Genomic DNA, 21,826 nt, shown 5'->3' with positions numbered 1-21,826 from the left:
TAGGGATGGTTTAGTTGTATGTGTGCTGTGTGATTTGTTTACCTTTATTGTACTTTGCCTAGCCTATCGTGTTTTTGTATTGTTTGTTATTGCAACGTTCTTACCCACCCCGACTGGACATCTGTGAAAAAGAGCTTTACAACTCATCGGATTCCTCCTGCAGTATGTTGTTCGGATTCTGATTCTGAAGCGGGACTTGTGCGCGCGACAGTTCGCTTGAGTGGCCGATGGGGCGAAGGTGGCATGGAATGGCGTCCAAAGGGGGAGACGAAAGCAACGAGATCGGCCCATATGTGGACCTGAAAATGGATTGTGGCATCGCGAGACTACGAGGGATGGCGAAGGCACGAGGAGGCCTTCGCCCGGCGGAGGATCGTTTATAGTTTGTGGCTGACGCGTATGATTTTAGCCAAAGCGCACCCCACACATACGCCGCAGAGGAGAAACGGTGGCACAGCAGTTAGCATGCTGCGCTTTGAAGCCAGCGACCTAGGTTTTTAATTGCGGCCACAGACAACATCGGTGGCAAGGAGAGTTTTGTTTGCAAGGGTGACCTGAGGCATTAGACTGCCAGTGGGGGGTGATGATTGCTGCGGTGTGTGTAAGGGCACCACGGTGCCGAGATGTTAACTACCTCGCCTGGTGTACAGGAGGTTCGTGGGTTCGCTCCCGACACTGACGCTTGCATATTTGGAGTTTGTGTGTCTCTCTTTCCCCGTGGTCGCGTGGATTTTTCTCCGGGTCCTCCGGTTTTTTCCTCCACATTTAGAATCGACATCACGCATTTACAATATTTGGCTGTCTCCCTGACAGACCTGGTCTTCACCTGAGGACGGCTGCTTGTGTTGTGGCCGAAACGTCGTGAGAATTATTTAATTATGTTTTATTTTATTATTTTATTATTTCCATTCTACGTGACTTTACCGAAAGAACCAAGAAGAAAAAATATTTGGCTGCTATAAATTTCCACGTGATAAGCCACTTCGTTGAGCTATAATTTGTGGCCACGTCGCTTCTGAAAAAAGAACTACATAGCTCAGTAGGCCATACCTTACCTGGTAAAATAAAATAAAACATGTTAGTGTAGTTTCAAGTTAAACCCGTCACTCTTGCCTGTACGCTGCCGCCAGTGCCGTCACTTTTGGCGTGGTCGGGGGCGTGAGTCCGGTATTAAACGCAGACTCGTTACTCAAGCGGGGCGCATCGGCATGTGATGGTATCGTCATAAAATCGGCGTTTTACGGCGCGCGCTCCGTTTTTTTCTTTTCCCAGACCAGTGGGAATCGCTGAGCAATCCCCCAACTCGTAGTCAGAGAAGTAACACACCTCTCCCGTCAGCCCGAGCCGACTACTAATTATAACCGAGCTACGTGCACGCACACGTGTGGATTCGCTGTAATTAAATAGAACCTGAATGCCAAGCGTCGCATTAAGTGCCGTTAATAAGTTTTAATGGGTGGAGGGTTGAGCGGTGCGGCACAGCGGTTCGTGCGCTGTGCCATGATCCCGGCGCCCCAGAATTCTGAGCACAGTCCGCGTAATCGGCCAGTGATACCTGAACATGTCCACCGGTCCTGACCAGCATGGTGAGGTCTGTGCTGTTGTAGTGGTATTGACATCGAAGACGATTGCTCGTTTGTTTTTTTTATGATACATTTTTTTTCATATTTTTATAATTCATTTTTGTCATTCAAGGACCCAGAATTACAAAAGTAGATTTCAAAAAGAGGGGGGGGGGGGGGAAACGGCAGTTAACGTGTCACAAACTCGACGGAAAATTACGGATTGATCTTGGGCGTCTGGGCTCGCTACCCCCACCACGACAGGGAGCAGCAATAAATTATTGTCTTTTAATCCCTTGACTGACATTGCGTGGGGAGGCGGCATTTATCCAGTGGTGGACTTGAGAATGCCTGCAATTTATCTTTGCTTATTTTTAGTAAGCGGTGAGCTCATCAGTGAACGCTCGCACTCGGCTGCGTGAGTGCTCTTGTGTAGGTTTATCTTTTCGTCGGGCCTGACTCTCCTCCGCGTTTTATTCACCCACTCGTGGGAATTCAGAAGCTGTGGGTTCGTTACCTCCACGACACGCATTAGAATCGTCCATCGGCCATCCGACACACTCATCTTCTTGGTTCTTTCGGTAAAGTCACGTAGAAGGGAAGTAATAAAATAATAAAAATAAAACATAATAAAATAATTCTCACGACATTTTGGCCACAACGCAAGCAGCCGTCCTCAGGTGAAGACCAGGTCTGTCGAGAAGACAGCCTCTGACGCTTGCATTGTGGCCGAAACGTCGTGAGAATTATTTTATTATGTTTTATTTTTATTATTTTATTACTTCCCTTCTACGCGACTTTACCGAAAGAACCAAGAAGATGAATCCCTGCAATCACGAAAGCTTTAAATCGAAATCCGACACACTCGTTCATTTTCGCCTCCCACAGCCCTGCAAGCATAGACCTCGTTGTTTAAACGGGGAGAAGTGGGGGGGGGGGGTGCACGGCATAGACACACTCGGGCTGGGAGACACGACTCAATGCTACATTAAACTATCTCCACAAAATGCTCGATGCTAAACAGAATGGCTGGGAGACACGACTCAATGCTACATTAAACTATCTCCACAAAATCCCCGATGCTAAACAGAATGACTTAACGACACGGCTCTGCATTTTCCCGTCTATCTTGATTTCTGCCCTGTCGCACGCCCGCCGCTGTGCACGAGGGGGCTGCTGCTGCCACGCTCCGTCGCTCAATTCCACCCGGTCCCAACCTGCAGCAGTCAAGCTTTACAACTCGTCGCGTGAAAACTTTGCGAACTTAAAAGGAAGCATTCCTCAGCAGATCCAGTGCGGTCGCTCGCGAACCACGAAGGCAAAATAAATCGATGAAAACCCGCCACTGGCGTTGGACATTGCACCAACGTCATTTGACTCGGCCGTGAGAATTTTTTAAAAGGCGGTTAGCTTGAGAGCCTTCAAGTTCCAGGGTTTGACGGTCTCAGCCCCCCTCGATCCTTCAGCCACCCCGATGCTGGCCAACTGCCGTCTTGTTGTGACGCAAAACGTCGCCCTCCGTAAAGGACGCCGTGCTAGGAGCTGCAAACGCACCAGACAACGACACCAGTGAAGCGTAATTGGCAATAAAAGGTGTGAGGCCAAAGTGATTATTTGCAAACACAGCTGTCTGAAACGAGCGTTGCTACTTGTGTTTGTTTGCGTTGAAGAGGCTCCCTACCTTCGAATCGGCCGCTGCATTGCAATACTGCAATACTGAAACGACTTAAACTACTTTTATTTTATTTTTACTAGGTAAGGCCAACTGAGCTATACGCCTCTTTTTCAGAAGCGATGTGGCTACGAATGATAGCTCAACGAAGTGGCTAATCATCACGTGGAAATGTATAGCAGCCAAATACTCTGAACGCACGCTGATTCTTAATGTGGAGGGAAAACCCGGAGGACCCAGAAAGAAATCCACACTACAACAGGGAGCGACAACTCCAAATATACAGCAGCAGGCGTCCGAGTAGGGATCGCGAGACCCACGGCCTCCTGCACACCAGGCGAGGGAGTTAACGTTCACCACCGTGGTATCCTCAATACTTGGCTCTAAGAGCCACGGTGTTTTGCGTTACACGGCGCCCTTACGGCGGTCGGTGGACACGGCCCGGTGGTAGTGCTGCGTTTGCCACTTCTTACAGAGGTTCACGGTCTCGAACCCAGCGGCCGCCCTAATTAATACTGCGGCGGGTGTGAATAAACATGGGATCAGTGCGTTGATATTTGCGCACGCCCCAGACACTGTCCGTGAAGAGGTAGTTCCGTTTTGTACCCAAATTTTCCCAATTCGAAAAATAATTCCGCCACAAATTTGGTCAATTGGGATGATACAGACAACAATCGTCAATCCCCCCTACTGGCAGACTGGTTCAACAAAATCAACTTGCAACGCTGCCGTAGCCAAAAGTCGACAATGTCTTGTGCGCAAGAACAGTAAAAACTCAACGCGTTCACGAATCACAAATAACACGGCCCTAAAAGGAAATATCTATGAGGCAACGTTACGGGCAGAGGCCCTTCTGCACAGCGCACAGCCGAAGAGACAGACTTGGCCTGAAATGTCACACGCAGTATTATCATGCACACAAAATATTTTCATCATAAAGGTTTTTGGGTTAGATCGCGTTATTTATAAATGTGTCGTAACCCTCCACCACCCGACACGGCCAATCAATAAAAAAATGTGTCACGTTGACAAAAGACAAATAGTTCACTACTTTAGCCGTATTGTCTTTTGTAAACGTGACACATGTTTTACTGTTTGGCCGTGTCGGGTGGTGGAGGGTTACGACACATTTATAAATAACGCGATCTAACCCAAAAAAACCTTTATTGTGAATCATATTGGTCGCGAAAGCCTACGTGTTAAACCAATAATATGTATTTGATTTTAGAGCAGCCGTATCCAGCGCGGAGAATTGTCAGCATCAACATGTAACACAGCGCACGATTGCCGGGCTCGGCGGCTTCCCGAAGCGCCAAATTGACCCGGTGCGTAACATACGGCGACGCAATCGCCCGCCGCTGTGCCAAGACCCCAACACGGGACCGGCGGCCGCAGCCTTCGTGAAGAGCGCCATTTCGCCGCGGCGCCAGGCATCGCCCTCCCCATTTAGAAACGTGCTTTTAGAGGATTTGGCTACTGCTTTAAATCCCCACGTGACGAGCCACTTCGTTTGGCTCTCATTTGTGTTAGCCAGGTCGCTTCTGAAAAAAAAGGCTACGTAGCTCAGTGGGCCTTACCTGGCAAAATAAAAATAAATAGTTTAGTTTTCTTTTCATTACCAAGGTAAAAAAGGCAGAGGTGCCCGTTCTATTGCTCACAACGCCACTACTGGCAGAAGAGGGTATTCTTGGACTAGTCTTCCCAACGCTGGCCAGACTTCTCAGAAGTGGTAGTTCATACCGACGCATGACCCCACCACGCACGACCGACCCCATTGAATAAACGTGGCATACTCATTTACAATGCGAAGGGGTTGGGTGCGTTTTGGGCATCTCGTGCCGTTGTAGTACTGTAATTCACACTGCCACGCCTGGAGATTGAAACCAACCGGGACACGTCTGGATTGCATGTTCCGTGCGTGCTGACAGCATCGCGTCAGTTTGACTTTGGCAACTCTATGGTCGAGCAAATGGTGCCAGTCGGGCGTTTTATCCGTTGCAAGGCTTTATTAGAAGCACCGCTGTGGTTTACAATTGTTGTGAAAAGCAGGTCAAAGTTATTTTTAATATTATTGGAGTACAATTTTTTGGTTTGTTATTTTAGCGCTTGCAAAAATCGCTCGAAATATATTTTTAAAAATCGTTCTATACTTTTCTTTATTTTGGGGGGAGATGGGGCGACGGCTTTGGGGGGGGGGGTCCAATGGTCCATCTGAGGATTAAAAAAAGCCAATTTGCAAATGCATCGTGCGTTCTATTCTAGGCGGCGCGCTGGATATGACGTCTCGCCAGATTTTGTCCGCTCTATTTTTGTCTCTTCCCTTATTTAGGGCGCCCTAAGTGGGTGACGGTGTCGTCCTGACGCGTTACGTGCCGTGCGCGCGCAGCGACATGAAGAAGAAGAAGGTGAACGAACAAACAGGCTCCAAAGCTCAAGGCTACGGCCGCCCCCCCCCGCCGTCTAATTATAGCGCCGACGAATGGGATGTAAACTCCATTGATTGTAAGGCGCAAGACACCGATGCTCCCACGCGTTCCACGGCACCCGCTGCTGTGACCGCCACCGAAAAGCACGCCTCGTAAAAAACCGGGCCAAACGTGAACCCGCAAGCCGGCGGCCCTCTTAGTTCTCCTCGTTCGCCACGACGAGGCCTCGTCCTGCGGCCGTAAAAACAAAGAGGGGGGGAGGAGGAGGGGGGGGGGCTTCGTTTGGCCCGGGTGGCCGAGTGGTCGTCGTTTGAAGCGGGTGGCGAGGAGAGAGGAGGAGGAGAGGGGGGGACCTCTCTCGTTCGTGGCTTCTCAAAAAATGTTGTTCGTGACCGAATGCGACTCCGCGCGGGTCGCGCCAGGCTTCTTGTGCCTTCGTTCAAATTGTCGCCGTGAAGCGTCGCTTGACACGGGGGTTACGAGATTTTGTGGGTTTTTCTTTTACCCGAAAAGGCAAGAGATAGAGAGAGAGAGAAGGGAGCATTATCCCGATTACACAATTGCTACTAAGTGGTGGGCAGGTTAAAGCGCTGCATCTTGTTATGCACTGTACTGTTCTGAGCCCCACACCCACTTACGCTGCTGCTGCCCGCTTCCTGTGCTATAAACCCCGGCTGCACCCCCCCGTCCACGCTACCCCCCTCCTGAACCCCCCACCACCACCTCCCTGCCTCTCTCCTCTCTCTCACCAGTTTGCAGCAGCAGCAGTGGCAGCATCTGTTTGTGGAATGGACTGTACTAGTTGTCTGCCCTGGACCCTTGTGTGGGGGGGGGGACTTAGCACTGCTTAGACGACGCGCGGAGCTGTATTCGTGCAAATGTAGCATTTTTCATCGTCGTCGTCAGATCCCCCCCTCCCCGTCTCTAACCCAGCGGGGTTTTTTTTTCGCCACCGCACGAGTCCTGCTCATTGGCAGAAGAAGCCAGGGATTTTTTGTGTTCTTTCCCAGGATGGCTAAATTATGGCCGGTCAATTCCATCTGGTCAGTGCCGCAGAGGAAGATGGCCTCTGGAGTGAGCGGCTTGGTCAGTCAGTACAGGCGTGGTGGGGGTTTTGGGGGTTGGTTTTTGTATTTTCTTCCGCACACTCGGGACGAAGAAGAAGAGGGGGAAAAAATGGATGAAATTGCTTGAAGTAGCCGTCATCGCCAGTGGCATTATAATCTCTTGGAGGTGGCCCTTGGGAAGGGAGGATGAGGGGTTTAATCCACGCTACCCATCCCATCCCTCACTACCTCCCTCCCCCTGCCAGCAACCTTCCCCACTCGCACTGCTAAACACTTACAGTGACATCGCGGGACACATCCCACTGCGATCCCTTATTGGAGAAGGCATTCACCTTCGGGAGGAGACGGAGGAGGAGGAGGGAGGAGGATGAGGAGGGGTGGGCGACCCTTTACGATTTGTTCCAGGCCATCCGGTTGCCAGGTTACCGGTGCGTTGCCAGGCGACCCTTCCTCCTCCTTGTCCATTTTTCGTAGCTCCACATCGGATGCTGCCACAACCCGGCGGTTGTTTCTTAACCGTTTCGCCAACGCCGCCGCCGCCGCCGTTACTTAACATTCCTGACCGCAGTCCGCCACATTCAAGCCACCCCACCCCGTTATGTTTCACGGCCAGCAAAGCCAGCCACGTTTAAGGCGCCACCACGATCATCGCCGCACTCTCATGCAGTGCCCAGCAGACCATAGGTGCAGCAAGTGCCGGTCGTGTTATTGTTTTCCATTTTTCACGATGATGAGAATGATGATCAACTTCAAGGACAGTGCATATAATTATCATTATCAGAGTTGTTTCTTTTTGTTTGCATTTTGACTACTTGTGTTGTGGTTATTGCAAACATGATGCCTTGTATAAAGGTGTCAGTTTTGTACCAGTTTAAAGGGTAAAAACCTACTACTACTAATGATGATGATGTTTGTGTTGATATGATTCACGGGGTGAGGGTCACCTTAGTCTTGATACTTTCTCGGGGCGTGAGAATGATTTTTAAGTTTTGTGGGGGAGGAAGGGCAGTTAGCCGTGGGGGGCAAAATTTCAAAAGCCAGGGGGCACCATAAAAAACACTGTTTTTAGAGTATTTGGCTGAAATGAATTTGCACGCGATAAGCCACTTGGTGGAGCTATCATTTGTGATAGCCAGGTCGCATTTGAAAAACAAGCTAATAGCTCAGTGGACCTTACCTGGTCAAATAAAACGTAGTTTATACTCTTAGGTTTTTTTCGGTAAAGTCACGTAGGTAAAAATTAATAATAAAATAAATAATAATAGAGGTGGGTGGGGGGATGGAGGTGGGTGGGTGGAGGTGGGGGGATGGAGGTGGGTGGAAGTGGGTGGGGGTGGAGGTGGGTGGGGCGTGGAGGTGGGGGATGGAGGTGGGTGGGGGGATGGGGGTGGGTGGGTGGAGGTGGGGGGATGGGGGTGGGTGGGTGGAAGTGGGTGGGGGTGGAGGTGGGTGGGGGGTGGAGGTGGGGGATGGAGGTGGGTGGGGGGATGGGGGTGGGGGGGTGGAGGTGGGGGGATGGAGGTGGGTGGAGGTGGGGGGATGGAGGTGGGGGGATGGAGGTGGGGGGATGGAGGTGGGGGGATGGAGGTGGGGGGATGGAGGTGGGGGGATGGAGGTGGGGGGATGGAGGTGGGGGGGGGGAGAGCGTTCCACCGTTGCACGCAATGTCCACACACACACACGCGACGCTCACGCGTGCGTGGCGCTAGAGCGTGGCGGTCGAATTGTTTTGGGGGCCGTGTTGTTGTTGTTGCTGCTTTTCTCGGTATTTCTTTTGCGTCATATATCCATTTGCAAAACAATCAAATTAGCATCTTTAAAAAAACACATTCTGTTAAGTTCCAAATGTGTTCCGGTGGATTTTTTTTTCAATGTTTTTATGGCATGCCCACATTATTTTTTTCGCATGGTCAGCCCGTCCAAGCAGAAATGGAATTTATTTGGTGGGGCGGAGGCAGCGGTGGTGGAGAGAGGGGGGGGGGTATTATTATCATCATCATCATCATCGCTTCGTAAGGAAATTAGCATGCAAAAACATAATCGTCGTGCGTGCGGTGAGTGCCCCCTTTGCACCACATTTGCACCACATTTGCATGCAGCAGCCGGCTCCCGATATAATTTCTGGGACTGCCGACACCTTGAGCTTTTGCGTGGCCAGCTGATCACTCTTGCCTTTTTGGTAAATAGCCACACACTCACTGCCTGCCAGGGTTAAAGACTCATTCTCTCCCCCTTCCTAGAATAGTAGCAGATGGAATGGCGCTAACCTGCTGCTCGAGATGCTGGTGTTAATCCACGGACAATTACCAAAACTCCTAACCTTTTCCGAATAAAAAAAATGGTGTGTAATTAGTTAACAATTAACTCTGAAGAATGGATTTGCATTTTAATTGTTTTAGATTCCTTACAGCTCTTGCCAGGGGTTGACTCATAGGGGCTGTCAGTGGATGTGGAGTGTGTGTGTATATATACTAAACAAAAATCCCTCCCCCCCCCCGTATAGCCGGCATGACACACGAGGGGGTGGTTGGCCAGCACCACGCCCGGCCGCCTTTGTCTTCCCAGTGGCGATGTTTTGCACACCGCACCAGGTACTCATTTGAGTCTGAGTCGACCTAGGCGAGGCCCAGGACCGGTTCCGATAATCGCCACTGACGGTGTTGGCCGTGAGCGGGAATCAAACTCAGGTCGCCGGGTTCGTTACCGCAGAGCGCGCTAACCGCTCCACCACCGCTCCTCGTTACCACAGACACACAACACACACACAACAGTTTAAGTATTGTCACAATAATTTCCATCGGTTTATTTACTTGCTGCATTTTACACTTGAACCCTGGACCAGTTCAGGTTCCTTCGTCAATTACAACAACAACAACAAACACTACGACCTGTGGGAGGTTTAACCCCCGAACCGGACAACAAACGATACACGTGCGCATACAGTGGTATTGACTCAGACACGTGTCGAAGTTTTCATCAACTCCCCCCTCCTCCTACCGCCCCCCTCCCCCTTTGTCACACAGCCCAGGGGTGTGGTCTGTGGCCACTCCCCCCCGGGCGTGGTTAACGTGCCGGGCCCGGGCAGTGGACGCCTGTGCTGCCATGGCAACCGTTGACCTTGCCGTGTCGGTGACGCGCATTTTTGTTGTTGCCACGGAAATCGTGGGGCTGTCTCTCATCTGTCTCTGTCTGTCTGTGTCTCTGTCTGTCTCTCATCTCTCTGTCTGTCTCTCATCTCTCTGTCTGTCTCTGTCTCTCATCTCTCTGTCTGTCTCTGTCTCTCATCTCTCTGTCTGTCTCTGTCTCTCTCCCCCTGTCTGTCTCTCTGTCTGTGTCTCTCTGTGTCTCTCACTCTGTCTGTGTCTCTCTGTGTGTCTCTCATCTCTTGTCTCTCATCTCTCTCCCCCTGTCTCTCTCCCCCTGTCCCTCTCCCTCTGTCTCTCTCCCCCTGTGTCTCTGTCTCTCTGTCTCTCTCCCCCTGTCTCCCCCTGTCTTTCTGTCTCTGTCTCTCTCCCTCTGTCTCTCTCCCCCTGTGTCTCTGTCTCTCTCCCCCTGTCTCTCTCCCTCTGTCTCTCTCCCTCTGTCTCTCTCCCCCTGTCTCTCTCCCCCTGTCTCTGTCTCTCTCCCCCTGTCTGTCTCTCTGTCTCTCTCCCCTGTCTCTCTCCCCCTGTCTCTCTCCCCCTGTCTCTCTCCCCCTGTCTTTGTGTCTCTCTCCCTCTGTCTTTCTCCCTCTGTCTGTCTCTCTCCTCCTGCCTCTCTCCCCCTGTCTCTCTTCCCCTGTCTCTCTCCCCCTGTCTCTCTCCCCCTGTCTCTCTCCCTCTGTCTCACTCCCTCTGTCTCTCTGTCTATGTCTCTCTCCCCCTGTCTCTCTCCCTCTGTCTCTCTCTGCCTCTCGCTGCCTCTCGCTGTCTCTCTGTCTCTCTCCCCCTGTCTCTCTCTGCCTCTCGCTGTCTCTATCTCTCGCTCTCTCGCTCCTCCCCCGCGACCTTCAGTCGGTCGAGTGACAAATTTGGCAAGAGACGGAATGAGCCAAGAAGGCTGCCTTGCCCGTCTGTCACCCACCCCGCCTTTGACTGTGTGCGCTGTGTATGTGTGTACGCGCTTCTGTCTTTTGTGTGTGACGTGTGCTAGTGTCTGCCTGAATACATGGGAGCGTTTGCCATGTGCAGGCCACACCACCCCCATCGTGCACCATGCCGGCCTTAATAGGTGCTCGCTAACAGCACTTGCCCCAATAGAGGTCTCCTGCGGGGTCGTTGTCTTGTGTCATGTGTGTGTGTGGTGGGGAGCGGAGGATCAGTGATCCACGCAACGTGCTACGAACCCGGCGAACCGAGTTCGATTGCCCGGCCACGGCAGACATCAATGAAAAAATTTGCATCGAAACTTGTTCGGGGCCTCCCCTTGGTCGACTCGGCCTGAAATGAGTACCTGTTGCCGTGTGTTAATGTGAGCAATGGAGTAGTGTGATGCTTACCACCCCACCCCGCCGTGTGTTGTGTGCCGGCCTTAGCAGGCTGCATGGCGCAACGGGTGATGCGTCATATTCTCTTTGGTTTTTTCGGTAAAGTGACGTAGGTTAAAGAGAGAAAACAAATAAAATCACGACGTTTCGGAAGCTGGAGCAGTCAACACCTGATGATGGTTGCTTCCGAAACGTCGTGATTTAATTTAGTTGTTTTCCGAACTAACCAAAGAGTATGGACCCTTGCAGTCACGAAAGCTTCCAATCTAGATGCGTGGTATGTCTATGTACTCGTGTGAGATGAGGGGAGCGTGTGGCTTGTTTATTCCACGACAACTACGGCGTTCCTGGTTCAATGCGTGGGTCATCAGAATCTGTTGCCTTGCTGAGGCTTTTCATAGGTCTACTATCTATAGATATCTCTTATTCTTGGTTCTTTCGGTAAAGTCACATAGAAGGGAAACAATGAAATAATAAAAATATTATTTTATAGAAGGAAAGCAATACAATAATATAAAAATATTATTTTATTATTTCCCTTCTACGTGACTTTACCGAAAGAACCAAGAATATGAATCCCTGCAGTCACGAAAGCTTTAAATCAAAAGATAGCTCTTGTTCAAATAGTGGGATGAGAATCAGAATGTCTATTTATACCGGAGGAGAAATCCGATGAGCTATAAAGTTATTTTTCACAGATGTCCAGTCGGGGGGACATGGCGTCAGAACGCTGCAACAACAAACAACACAAAACACGATAGCAGTGAGAAGTATAGGAAATGTAAACAGATCACTTAAACATGTACAAATGAAACTAACTTATTGTTTATCTTACCAGGTAAACCCCACTGAGGTATTAACTTATTTTAAGAAGGAACCTGGCCCCAAATGACATCCCAACAAAGTGGCTTGTCGTGCGGAAATTTACAGCAGCAAAAGAATCTCAATAATATTCTTGGTTTTTTTCGGTAAAGTCACGTAGGTAAAAAATTTAAATTAATAAAAGTAAAATTAAAATTAAAAAAATTAAAATCACGACGTTTCGGAGGCAACACAAGCTTCCGTCTTCAGGTGGAACCGTCACAGCACGCTTGCTGTATCAAGTAAATGAGAGATTCCAAGAATCTTGATACAGCTATCGTGCTGTGACGGTTCCACCTGAAGACGGAAGCTTGTGTTGCCTCCGAAACGTCGTGATTTTTATTTTATTAATTTTAATTTTTTACCTACGTCACTTTACCGAAAAAAACCCAAGAATATGAATCCTTGCAGTCACGAAAGCTTCAAATCTAGAATCTCAATAATCTCAATGCATGTAACAAATCAAGGCAAAGCCAAAACTCCAGTAGCAGGATGCAAATGTCAAAAAAAAATCAGCACTGGGGGGAGACGAAGGTGGCTGGCCGGCCCTACGTCACTGCCAGCCATAACACCCAACCTCGTGTTTGATGCCGGCTAAAATAGGTGCTCGCTGACTGTGATAGCCAGCAGTCAGTGAGGGTAAATAACGTGTCTGTGTGTGTGCGTGCGTCTTTGTGCTTCATGTGCTATCCAGCACGTGTATTCTGCGACACGCTCGAATGACACGTGCTTGTGAAGCCACTGCTGGATAAAGGCCTGCCCAAATGGGGTTTATAATTTAACCATACTTCACCACACTGGTCGCATGAACAGCTTGAGTGGCGCTTTTATTCCTCAATCCGCCGCTGTGTGTGTGCGCTATCGAGGCTGTTTTAAAGAGTCGCCAATTGGCACAAAATAAACTTACATTGCTACCCAATTGGGATTACACGTAGCAATAATCGTACGCTGCTGACAGACTAATAATGGCACCACAGGTCACCCTTGCAAATTGAGACTCTATCCTGGTCTCTTGGGTTCTCACCTGCTGAAATAAAATTAAACCAACTTGTTAGTGGAACCCAATCGCAGCTTCGAAGTACAACCGTTAAAAAATACAACGCTCGCCACGTGCGTTCTCAGGTTATTAATGCGTCATGTTTCAGCTTGATGTCTTGACGTTGCACTCCATGTGCTTGGGGGGTCTTCTTCAGGAACTGAATTGAATGTTCAGTTCGTGAACGAGCTCCCAGCACTTGGGAGTGACATCGTCCTGAACGACACGCGGGCACATCCAGTTGTGCAGCGCGACTCTGAAAAAGCCGCACGGGCGAACGATCATCGCAACACGCGTCGTCGCATTTTCAACGGCAACCCGTGGTCGTTAACAACCCACGTGGGACAAGTGCCTGCTCGTGACCGATGCTGCATTGTCACTCCTTCGACGGTACTGACAGCTTCCAGTGCTCGAACTGTGTCAGTGCCTCATTCAGATCTCAGCGCCCCGCTCCGAGTCCAACTCATCGTGTGGGTGGAAAAACTCGGAACGCCTGAACCCACCCTGTACGAACGTAAAAAAAAAATAACGCGTGCACGCGCCACCGTCACAACGGGCCTCAGGCGGCAAAGTCAACGGGGGCATTGCTTCTGGTCACAGCTTCTGGGAACAAAAAAACACATTGTGCCGATTGTTAAATCACATCGTGTACCCGCCCCCCCTCCTTTGCTGCAAGAAGAGACTCGCCGTCCCTCTATTCGGCGTGCTCGGCACAGGCTGTTACGCTCGTCGGCCGTTTGACAAATTCCGCGCTGTGCCGGTGAGCCCCGCGCGTTAGCGACGCTGCGTTGCGTGGAATGCGTTAGCGACAACTGATAATGGCGCGGAGCGAGCCGGTGCATATTTATTTGCGCTCGTTCCACGGCCGCGCATCCGTTTAGGAGGTTATCGCTCTCGGAAAAAAAATGTTTCATACGCGGCAGAGCCCGCGACGAGTTGCCCAGTTCAGTCGCTCGCTCGCTCACTCACTCGCTCGCACATCGGGCGGTCAGATGCTTTATTATTTCTGCCTTGTCTCTACCTCTACAACAAGTGAAATTCAGTGGCCATATGTGTAGATATGTACGCTGAACTTCTTTCGCGCTGCACATAGCCAACCTTGCTAATATGAACACAAAAAAGCAGAATAAATTTACTTCACTCATTCCTCCTCCCATGTTGATCACTCGGTCTAAGCGACCAACTGTTTCGTGTTGTCCACGCCGTTCGTCCATCGCGCGTTTGCTCCACTTCAGAATTCCCTCTCCTCGTCTCTTTTCCCCAAGTTCGTATAGTTACCCTTGCTCACTTCAAATAAACTCGTCACCTGTTCGTTGTTGCAGCTTTGCATCAAACTGGCACCTCAACAACGTAAGAACGACAGTTCACCAGCATTGATGCAAGCAAAGGCTGACTGCTGATGAGACACTGTGTGTCAAAACTGGTCCAGATTGTAGTGAAACAATGCTGCTGAAATTACGCACTCCCACAAGGCCATGCGGCTAATGGGATGTGTTAGAATCTAGGAAAATTTGTTATTTTTATGCAGAGAGACGTGGATTCGTGAAGGAGACATTATCTACAGCCTTCATTAATTATGTTGTTTTATTCTCCACAACAACGCCAGTTAGTATTTTGAGGAATGCAACTTTATTCGCGATGTTTGTTGCTGGCCCTCCCAGCGTTTCAGACCTCGGGGCCTTGCCAAAAAACGTATTTATGCACGCAGAGGTAATAGTATTTTCAAATCCACATGGGGAAGATTATTGCTCGTGCATCATTAAAGTCTCCAAGATGCAAAAGGAGTAGGCCCGTGGGTGCAAGTGCCATGGTCAAATTAATGGCCCACGCTTAATATAGCTCCTCCTGTGCTTAAAGAAGGGCGACATTTCCACTAACTACAGCGTATCAGTCTCAAGGAATGATCGCACGAGTGCGTGCGTTAAAAGTTTTGCTCATCCATTTTCAGAAGTGCTGGACACAATGCAGACTTCTCATTTGGTGGGATCCGAGTTTGAAACTCCTTCATAAACTAAACTATAAACTATTTTTAAACTAAACTATTTTTATTTGACCAGATTAGACCCACTGAGCCATGTAGCTCCTTTTCAGAAGCGACGTGGCCACAAATAATAGCTCAATTAAGTGGCTTTTCGCGTGCAAATTTATAGCAGCCAAATACTCTAATCCCATGTTGATTCTAAATGTGGAGAGAAAAACCAGAGGACCCGGAGAAAAATCCACGTGACCAAGGGGAGAACACATAAACTAAAAATTTACAGCTGGCGTCAGGGTCGGCATCAAACCCATGACCTCCTGTATACCAAAAGTGTGATGGCAAATGCTGCGTTGGGAGATCTTTACAGAATCCGCGCGTGCGTGATGTTTTTCTTCCTTGTTTTTTTGTTCTGCCCTCGCCTCCGCTCCGGGCTGGCTGTTGTCCAGGGTCCTGCAAGATGTGTTCGTGACCTTTAACCCAGAAGTGGTCGTTTGCCAGCTGGGAGCAGACACCCTCGCCGGTGACCCCATGTGCTCCTTCAACCTGACCCCGCGAGGAATCGGCCGCTGCCTGCAGAGCATCCTGGAGTGGCGGTTGCCCACGCTTGTACTGGGAGGAGGTACCATTCGCTCATTCATTCAGTCACTCGTTTAATCCTTCATTCATTCACCCAGTTTGGTCAGCTACTACCCTGTTCGTTGTTCAAGTATTCATCCACGAACCTTTCATGCTGCCCAAGCTTTTACTGAAGGAGGCACCACCCATTCATTGGTTTAGTCATTCACACGTTCATTCATTTACTAAATTCAACCACTCGAATCGGTCAATTACTGTCGCATTTGTTTGTGCGCGCATCCGTCCGTAAACCGTTCACGTTGGCTGCCCACACTTGTGCTTGGAGGAGGTACCAACCAATCAACCACCCGCCCATCCAGCCCGTCAGTCAGTCATCCATCCATCCATTCAGTCGGCAAGTTATCATCGCGTTTGGTTGTGTACGCCTCCGTCCGTTTACCTCTCTCGTGTTCGCTTGCGGGAGGTGCCTACTTTGGGCCTTCGCGCCGCTGCAAGTGGCCATTAGACGTAATGGCCGTTGATTTTAAAGCCATCAATCATTAAATTACCCGCGCGATATGCCCATGATGTGAGCGGCTCGCTCGAAAATATCTCGTGGACTATTTGAGTTGAGGTTTCGAGTAGCTTAATGGGGGGGGTGGGGTAGAGAGGGGGGGAAGAGGGGTGAGGGGGAGAGGTGGAGAGAAGGAAACGATGACACAGCGGTTCGCACACTGCACTATGAACCCGGCGACCTAAGTTTGAGTACGTGTAGGTACTCCCACCTATTTCAAGACGTATTCCCGGCAGGTGTTTGAGCTCAATGGCCTCCCTGTTCAGTGGAGGCCATTGAACTGGCCTGAGCAAGTAATTTCAAGACCTTACACTTTTAACATTGCCGACAATTTAAATAGAATTTCTTAGATTCAGAAGACAAGATCGCGATGCGGGCTGCTGCTGACAAGCATTCCGCCGGTGGGGCACGGCTCACACGCTCACACAAAAAACTAAAAAACCTTCACCGCTAAGGTCACGCAATTCAGAAATCCCACTGCAGTGGAGGTCCTTCCAACGGCGGTCACGTGAGCAAGCAATTGCTGGGCTGTACCTTTACTTCTCTTTACGCCTCTCTCCTCCTTCATTCTGGAGATTTCTAAAGCAAGCCTGCCCCTAGATTTTGCCAGATGTGGCTGTTTCGCCTGCTCGGAACGTGTAATAAGTGTGTGTGTGTTGTAGTTATATTAATCTAGATATTGTCTATGTGACATCTGTGTGTGTGGATGATGATGTTTGTGGGGGTCGGTGGCGCCAGCAGTTAGTGCGCTGCGCTACGAACCCCGGCGAGCCGAGTTCGATTCCTGCTCACGGCCAACAACGGTGACAAATATCTGGGCCTCCCCTAGGTTGACTCAGCCTCAATTGAGTACCTTGCGCGGTGTGTAAGCATCAGCACTGGGGAGACAAAGATGGCTGGGTGTGGTATTAGCAACCCACCCCCTCGTGTGCCGTGGCAGCCATCATCGGTGCTCACTAACAGCACTTTCCATAAACGTCTGTTCAGGCTATACGGGACATCTGTGTTTGTATTTGTTTGTTGATGATGAACAGGAGGGTACCACCAGCCCAACACGGCTCGCTGCTGGGCGTACCTGACTGCTCTCATCCTCGGACAGACCCTCTCACCTGAGATACCTGAGCATCAGGTACCACTCGCCCACCACAGCTCACCTTCCCACCTATACTCATTCACCCATCCACCCACCCATCCTTTCCCACCCACTCATCCCTCCATTCTCATCCATCCATCCATTCTCACCCACCGCAACCCAAATACCCACCCATTTCACTCATCCACCCACCCATTCAACCACCCTGACCTACCCTCAATTGCACGTCCACCCACTCAAACCACCAGCCCACCCACTCACCTACACCACTGCAAGGTGAATGCGCTACCATCGGCGGTTCTAACTGGAGCTGAACAAGCTCAGTAATCGACCAGCAATTGCAATAAAATATGTTTTTTGTGTTCCGATCACTCGGGGAGGGGGTGGGGGGAGGGGTGGCCATCACCTTCCGTCCAACAACACACATGGGAACACAGAGGTGAGACTCCCCCCCCCCTCCCCCCCGGCTGTTTTCGCGTAGTCCGATTAGGCGAGTAATCGAACCGATGATAGTCGGGAGAGCGAATGATTGTTTGTATTCTTGAATGGCCTCTTCTTTGACTTCCAAGGCTTCTTCCTGATCACCAGCAACGATTGTCTTATCATACCCCAAACACACAGCAATTCTCACTCGCAACCCCCTGCCGTCGAGTTCAAATTTTACGACGACAGTCGCAACTGCGGCAGCATTTATAAAAAAAGAAGATAAATTATTGATGGCAAATAAATTTCCAGTCGTTTGAGTTTAACCTTGCGATTACAGCCGACGTCGGGGAGGAAAACATTGACTGCAGGATTTGCTTGCATCTTTACAGTTACCGTTTGTAACACTGACATTTGTCTTGGTCTTGTAAATTTTCTTGAAACACATTGTCCTGCGGAGGGAGCTGGTAGGAACACGTTGGGTTGCTCGGTCAATGGCCAGGGTCAACGGCGGCGTGGTGTATTCCGCAAATATGCCCGACTGTGAGGGCGGGCACAAGCCGGCGTGAGTAGGTTAAACGTTGAGTTTTATAAGGGCACCACGGGGTGACCAGCCCCTCCCCACCCAGCCCCACCCCTCCCACACCCCACCCAGCCCCACCATCCCCACCCAGCCCCTCCCCACCCTCCCCACCCAGCCCCACCCTCCCCACCCAGCCCCTCCCCACCCTCCCCACCCAGCCCCACCCTCCCCACCCAGCCCCTCCCCACCCTCTCCTCTCCACCCAGCCCCACGCCTCCCATTTTTGGATGCACGACAGACAGACGGACACAATAATCCCCTGTGGGCTGGTGGAACCAGGAGGTTCCTACCAGTATAATTTAGTTAATCTGGGTATATTTGAAGTAAAAACTGGTGCTCTTCTGTCGGATGCAATCGTGGAATGCCTCTCTTCTGAGTACCAGCCCAGAATGTTTGTGGACATAACCAGAGAAATGTATCCATCTTCTCTCTGACCTCTGTGTCCTTGGTTCAGTAAGAACTAATGAGCCCTGACAATTGATTTATTTTTTGTTTTGTTTTACCCCGAGTCGAGGTGATTGGAGGTGGAACAGCGGGCACAGCGGTGAGCGCACTTTGCTCTGAGCTCGCCGACCCGAGTTCGATTCCCCGCCATGGCTAACATCCGTGGAGAGTATATAATCTGAATTGGTTCTAGGAACCCCTGTCTAAATAATTGGTACGATTATTCAGAAGCGGAATATTTATTTATACTGCAGGAATCCGATGAGATATATTTTTCACAGATGTCCAGTCGGGGCACGGGGTCAGAACGTTCCAGCAATAAACCGTACGAAAAAACACGATGGGAGTGCAAAGTATAGGAAATATAAAGCAAATCATTTAAAAAATATACACATTAGAACTAAACAATTTGTATCTTACCAGATAAAGCCCATTTCAGAAGCGACTTGGCCACAAATGATAGGTCAACAAAGTGGATTATTATGATTAGGTCAGGAGGAGTGGTGCATTGGTGAGCACATTCCCTTGCAAATACAGCAACCTGAGTTCAATTCCCAGTCACAGCTCACATTCGTGCTGAGTGCAACTCTCAACTGGCCCTGGCCCCCACCCCCTTCACCTACTCGCACTGACCCACGTGATGAAGCATGGTCAAATTATTGTTGTTGTTGTTATTCCTACTCGTGCAAGGACCCGGCGTATAAATTTGACCGTTGTTTCAACCGCCGTGCCTGGAAATCGAATCGAACCGGCGATCCCTGGATTGCAGGTTTAGTGTGTGAAACATTAACACTGTGGCAGCATCCTTTCCAGGGTGGCAAGTCGACTGGCACATCCACCCGCTAACTGAATGGAAGAGGAGAAAAAATCCTCAACACATTTGTTAATAGCTGTGACCTCAAATGCAAATGCAACATAAATATATAATAGGTGTTATTTCTAGATTTGAAGCTTTCGTGACTGCAAGGATTCATACTCTTAGGTTTTTTCGGTAAAGTCACGTAGGTAAAAATAAATATATAGTAAAAATAAATAATAAAAATGTATATAAATAATAATAGAAATAAAATAATAAATCACGACGTTTCAGAGGCAACACAAGCTTACTTCATCAGGTGTAAAAAGGTACAGCAAAATAACTGTAGTCACTACAGTCACTACAGTTATTTTGCTGTGCCTTTTTACACCTGATGAAGGAAGCTTGTGTTGCCTCCGAAACGTCGTGATTTATTATTTTATTTCTATTTACTTTGTCGTTATTTATTTATTTTTACATACGTGACTTTACCGAAAAACCCTAAGAGTATATAATAGGTGACATGTCGGGCAACGGCCTCTCCGTCATAGTACAAAAAACACCTTCTTGAATTTGATTAAGTAAGTTATTTCTACGAACAGTGAGCAATTCATGCCGGCTATTAGATTGACACTCTATTTGTGTGTTTACCCTTGTAGAATCTATAGTTCTTTGTAAGTTTCCCATGAAACAATCACAATCGTACGCACGCACGCGCGCACGGATCACAAAGAATCAATCGGCACGCGCTCGGATCGATGCGCGTGTCATGAGCGTGAGAATCAATTTTTAGCGCAGAGTCTGTTACATTTCTGCTTAGGGAGCCGTCCGCTCTCGGTTTGAAGGGGGGGGAGTGGGCCTCGTGCCGTGAGGCCATTGTGCAGCGAGTGCTAATCTGTTCACACCCCCCTCTTGGCCATCGATCGCTCTCCTTGTTGTCATTCATTATACTTTACCCCCTCGTCTCGCGCACTCGTTGCGGCGTCCACGTGGCCCGCTTGATTTATGATAGCGTGTGTGCAGAATCAGAGTGTTTTATTTGCACTCTTCGTTTTTTCGGTAAAGTCACGTAGGTAAAAAATTAAATTAAAAGTAATAATAGAAATAAAATAATAAAAATCACGACGTTTCGGAGGCAACACAAGTCTCCGTCATCAGGTGGGACCGTCACAGCCAGATTTTCTGTATCAAGTGAGGCAGGGATTCCAAGATGCAAGTTCTTAAATACAAGATAAGGGGGAGGAGGGGGCGGGGAGCTTATCAGAATGTGGTAGCCAATGAATGGAACGTATTGGGAGGGGGGGGCGGGGCTAAAAGAGAGCACGACGTGTACGTGGACGTGTTTGTGCGCAAGCCCCTGTAGGTGCACATGATAATGTATTGGAAGGGGGGGGCGGGGGGGAGGAATCCAATGAGCTACCAAGCTCTTTTTTCACAGATGTCCAGGAGATACGGTTTAGAGGACACGCCACTTCGTGAACTGACTGGCACCACTGACCAGCGTGGTGAAGTATGGTCAAATAACCTCCAAGGCCCCCCGCATTGTGGGGGCGGCCCTGAATTGACGGAGTTCTGTACGTGTCACACAGCGTTCACAAGCCGGGTCAGGGGTCAACAGAGCCCCCCCCCCCCCGCCTTTTTCAAGGCCTCTTCACATCGTGTCGGCTCTGAGGGTTGTTTGACCATACTTCACCACTCTGGTCAGTGCAGGTTGGTGAAGAGTGGGCAGCGTTGGAAGTTGTAGCGTCGAAATAGAGTGGACGAGGAATCAAACTCGTACCCCCCGGGTGTGCTCATTGCAGCGCGCTAACCACGATGTCACCGCCCCCTTCCACCCATTTATTTCGCTTCCCCTCTCAAACTATGCGTGTGTGTGGTTTATTTTTTAAGCGAGAGTTCATAGCTAAGAACATGCTCCTGCATTTGTGTCTACCAGCGTAACTAAGAGAAAAATCTATCCCGAAGGGAGATCTTCAAAAATTCAACCGTCACGTGATGATTTCTGAACTTTGAAAGTGGACACTTTAGTTAACCGTCAAATTTCTCGATTCTGAAATGGCATATTCCAGATGGGCGGCGCGTCGCTCGCCCATCCGAGTTCCTGTTTTGGGGGGATATTTTGCGTTCGCTTTCGGCCCCTTGGGCTTTCAAGGCGAAATATTTAACCCAGAAAAAAAACCCGAGACCTGGTTTCCAACCTTCCAAGTCTCGTCAGCATTCCTTAACAAGTGCTACCGAATGGTATTTGGTCTGGAAGACCTTTTGTTCTGGTGTTGCAAATAAAACATCTT

The 21,826-nt window shown here is 49.6% G+C and overlaps 1 protein-coding gene across 1 annotated transcript in view; it reads left to right on the top strand.

The window, feature by feature from the left end:
• Nucleotides 1-21,826, top strand: part of HDAC8 (histone deacetylase 8) — a 189,904-nt gene that overhangs the window by 68,510 nt on the left and 99,568 nt on the right. The window contains exons 8-9 of the mRNA XM_078616443.1: nucleotides 15,514-15,686; nucleotides 17,231-17,325. Of these exons, the coding sequence (XP_078472569.1) occupies nucleotides 15,514-15,686; nucleotides 17,231-17,325 (268 nt within the window). The remainder of the gene's footprint in view (nucleotides 1-15,513; nucleotides 15,687-17,230; nucleotides 17,326-21,826) is intronic.

The sequence above is a fragment of the Lampetra planeri genome, chromosome 50 (assembly GCF_965212315.1).
Source record: "Lampetra planeri chromosome 50, kcLamPlan1.2.h2, whole genome shotgun sequence".
In the NCBI taxonomy this organism is placed as follows: domain Eukaryota; kingdom Metazoa; phylum Chordata; class Hyperoartia; order Petromyzontiformes; family Petromyzontidae; genus Lampetra; species Lampetra planeri.
Note: the sequence above shows the minus strand (reverse complement) of the source record. Positions and strands in the feature narration are given on the sequence as shown.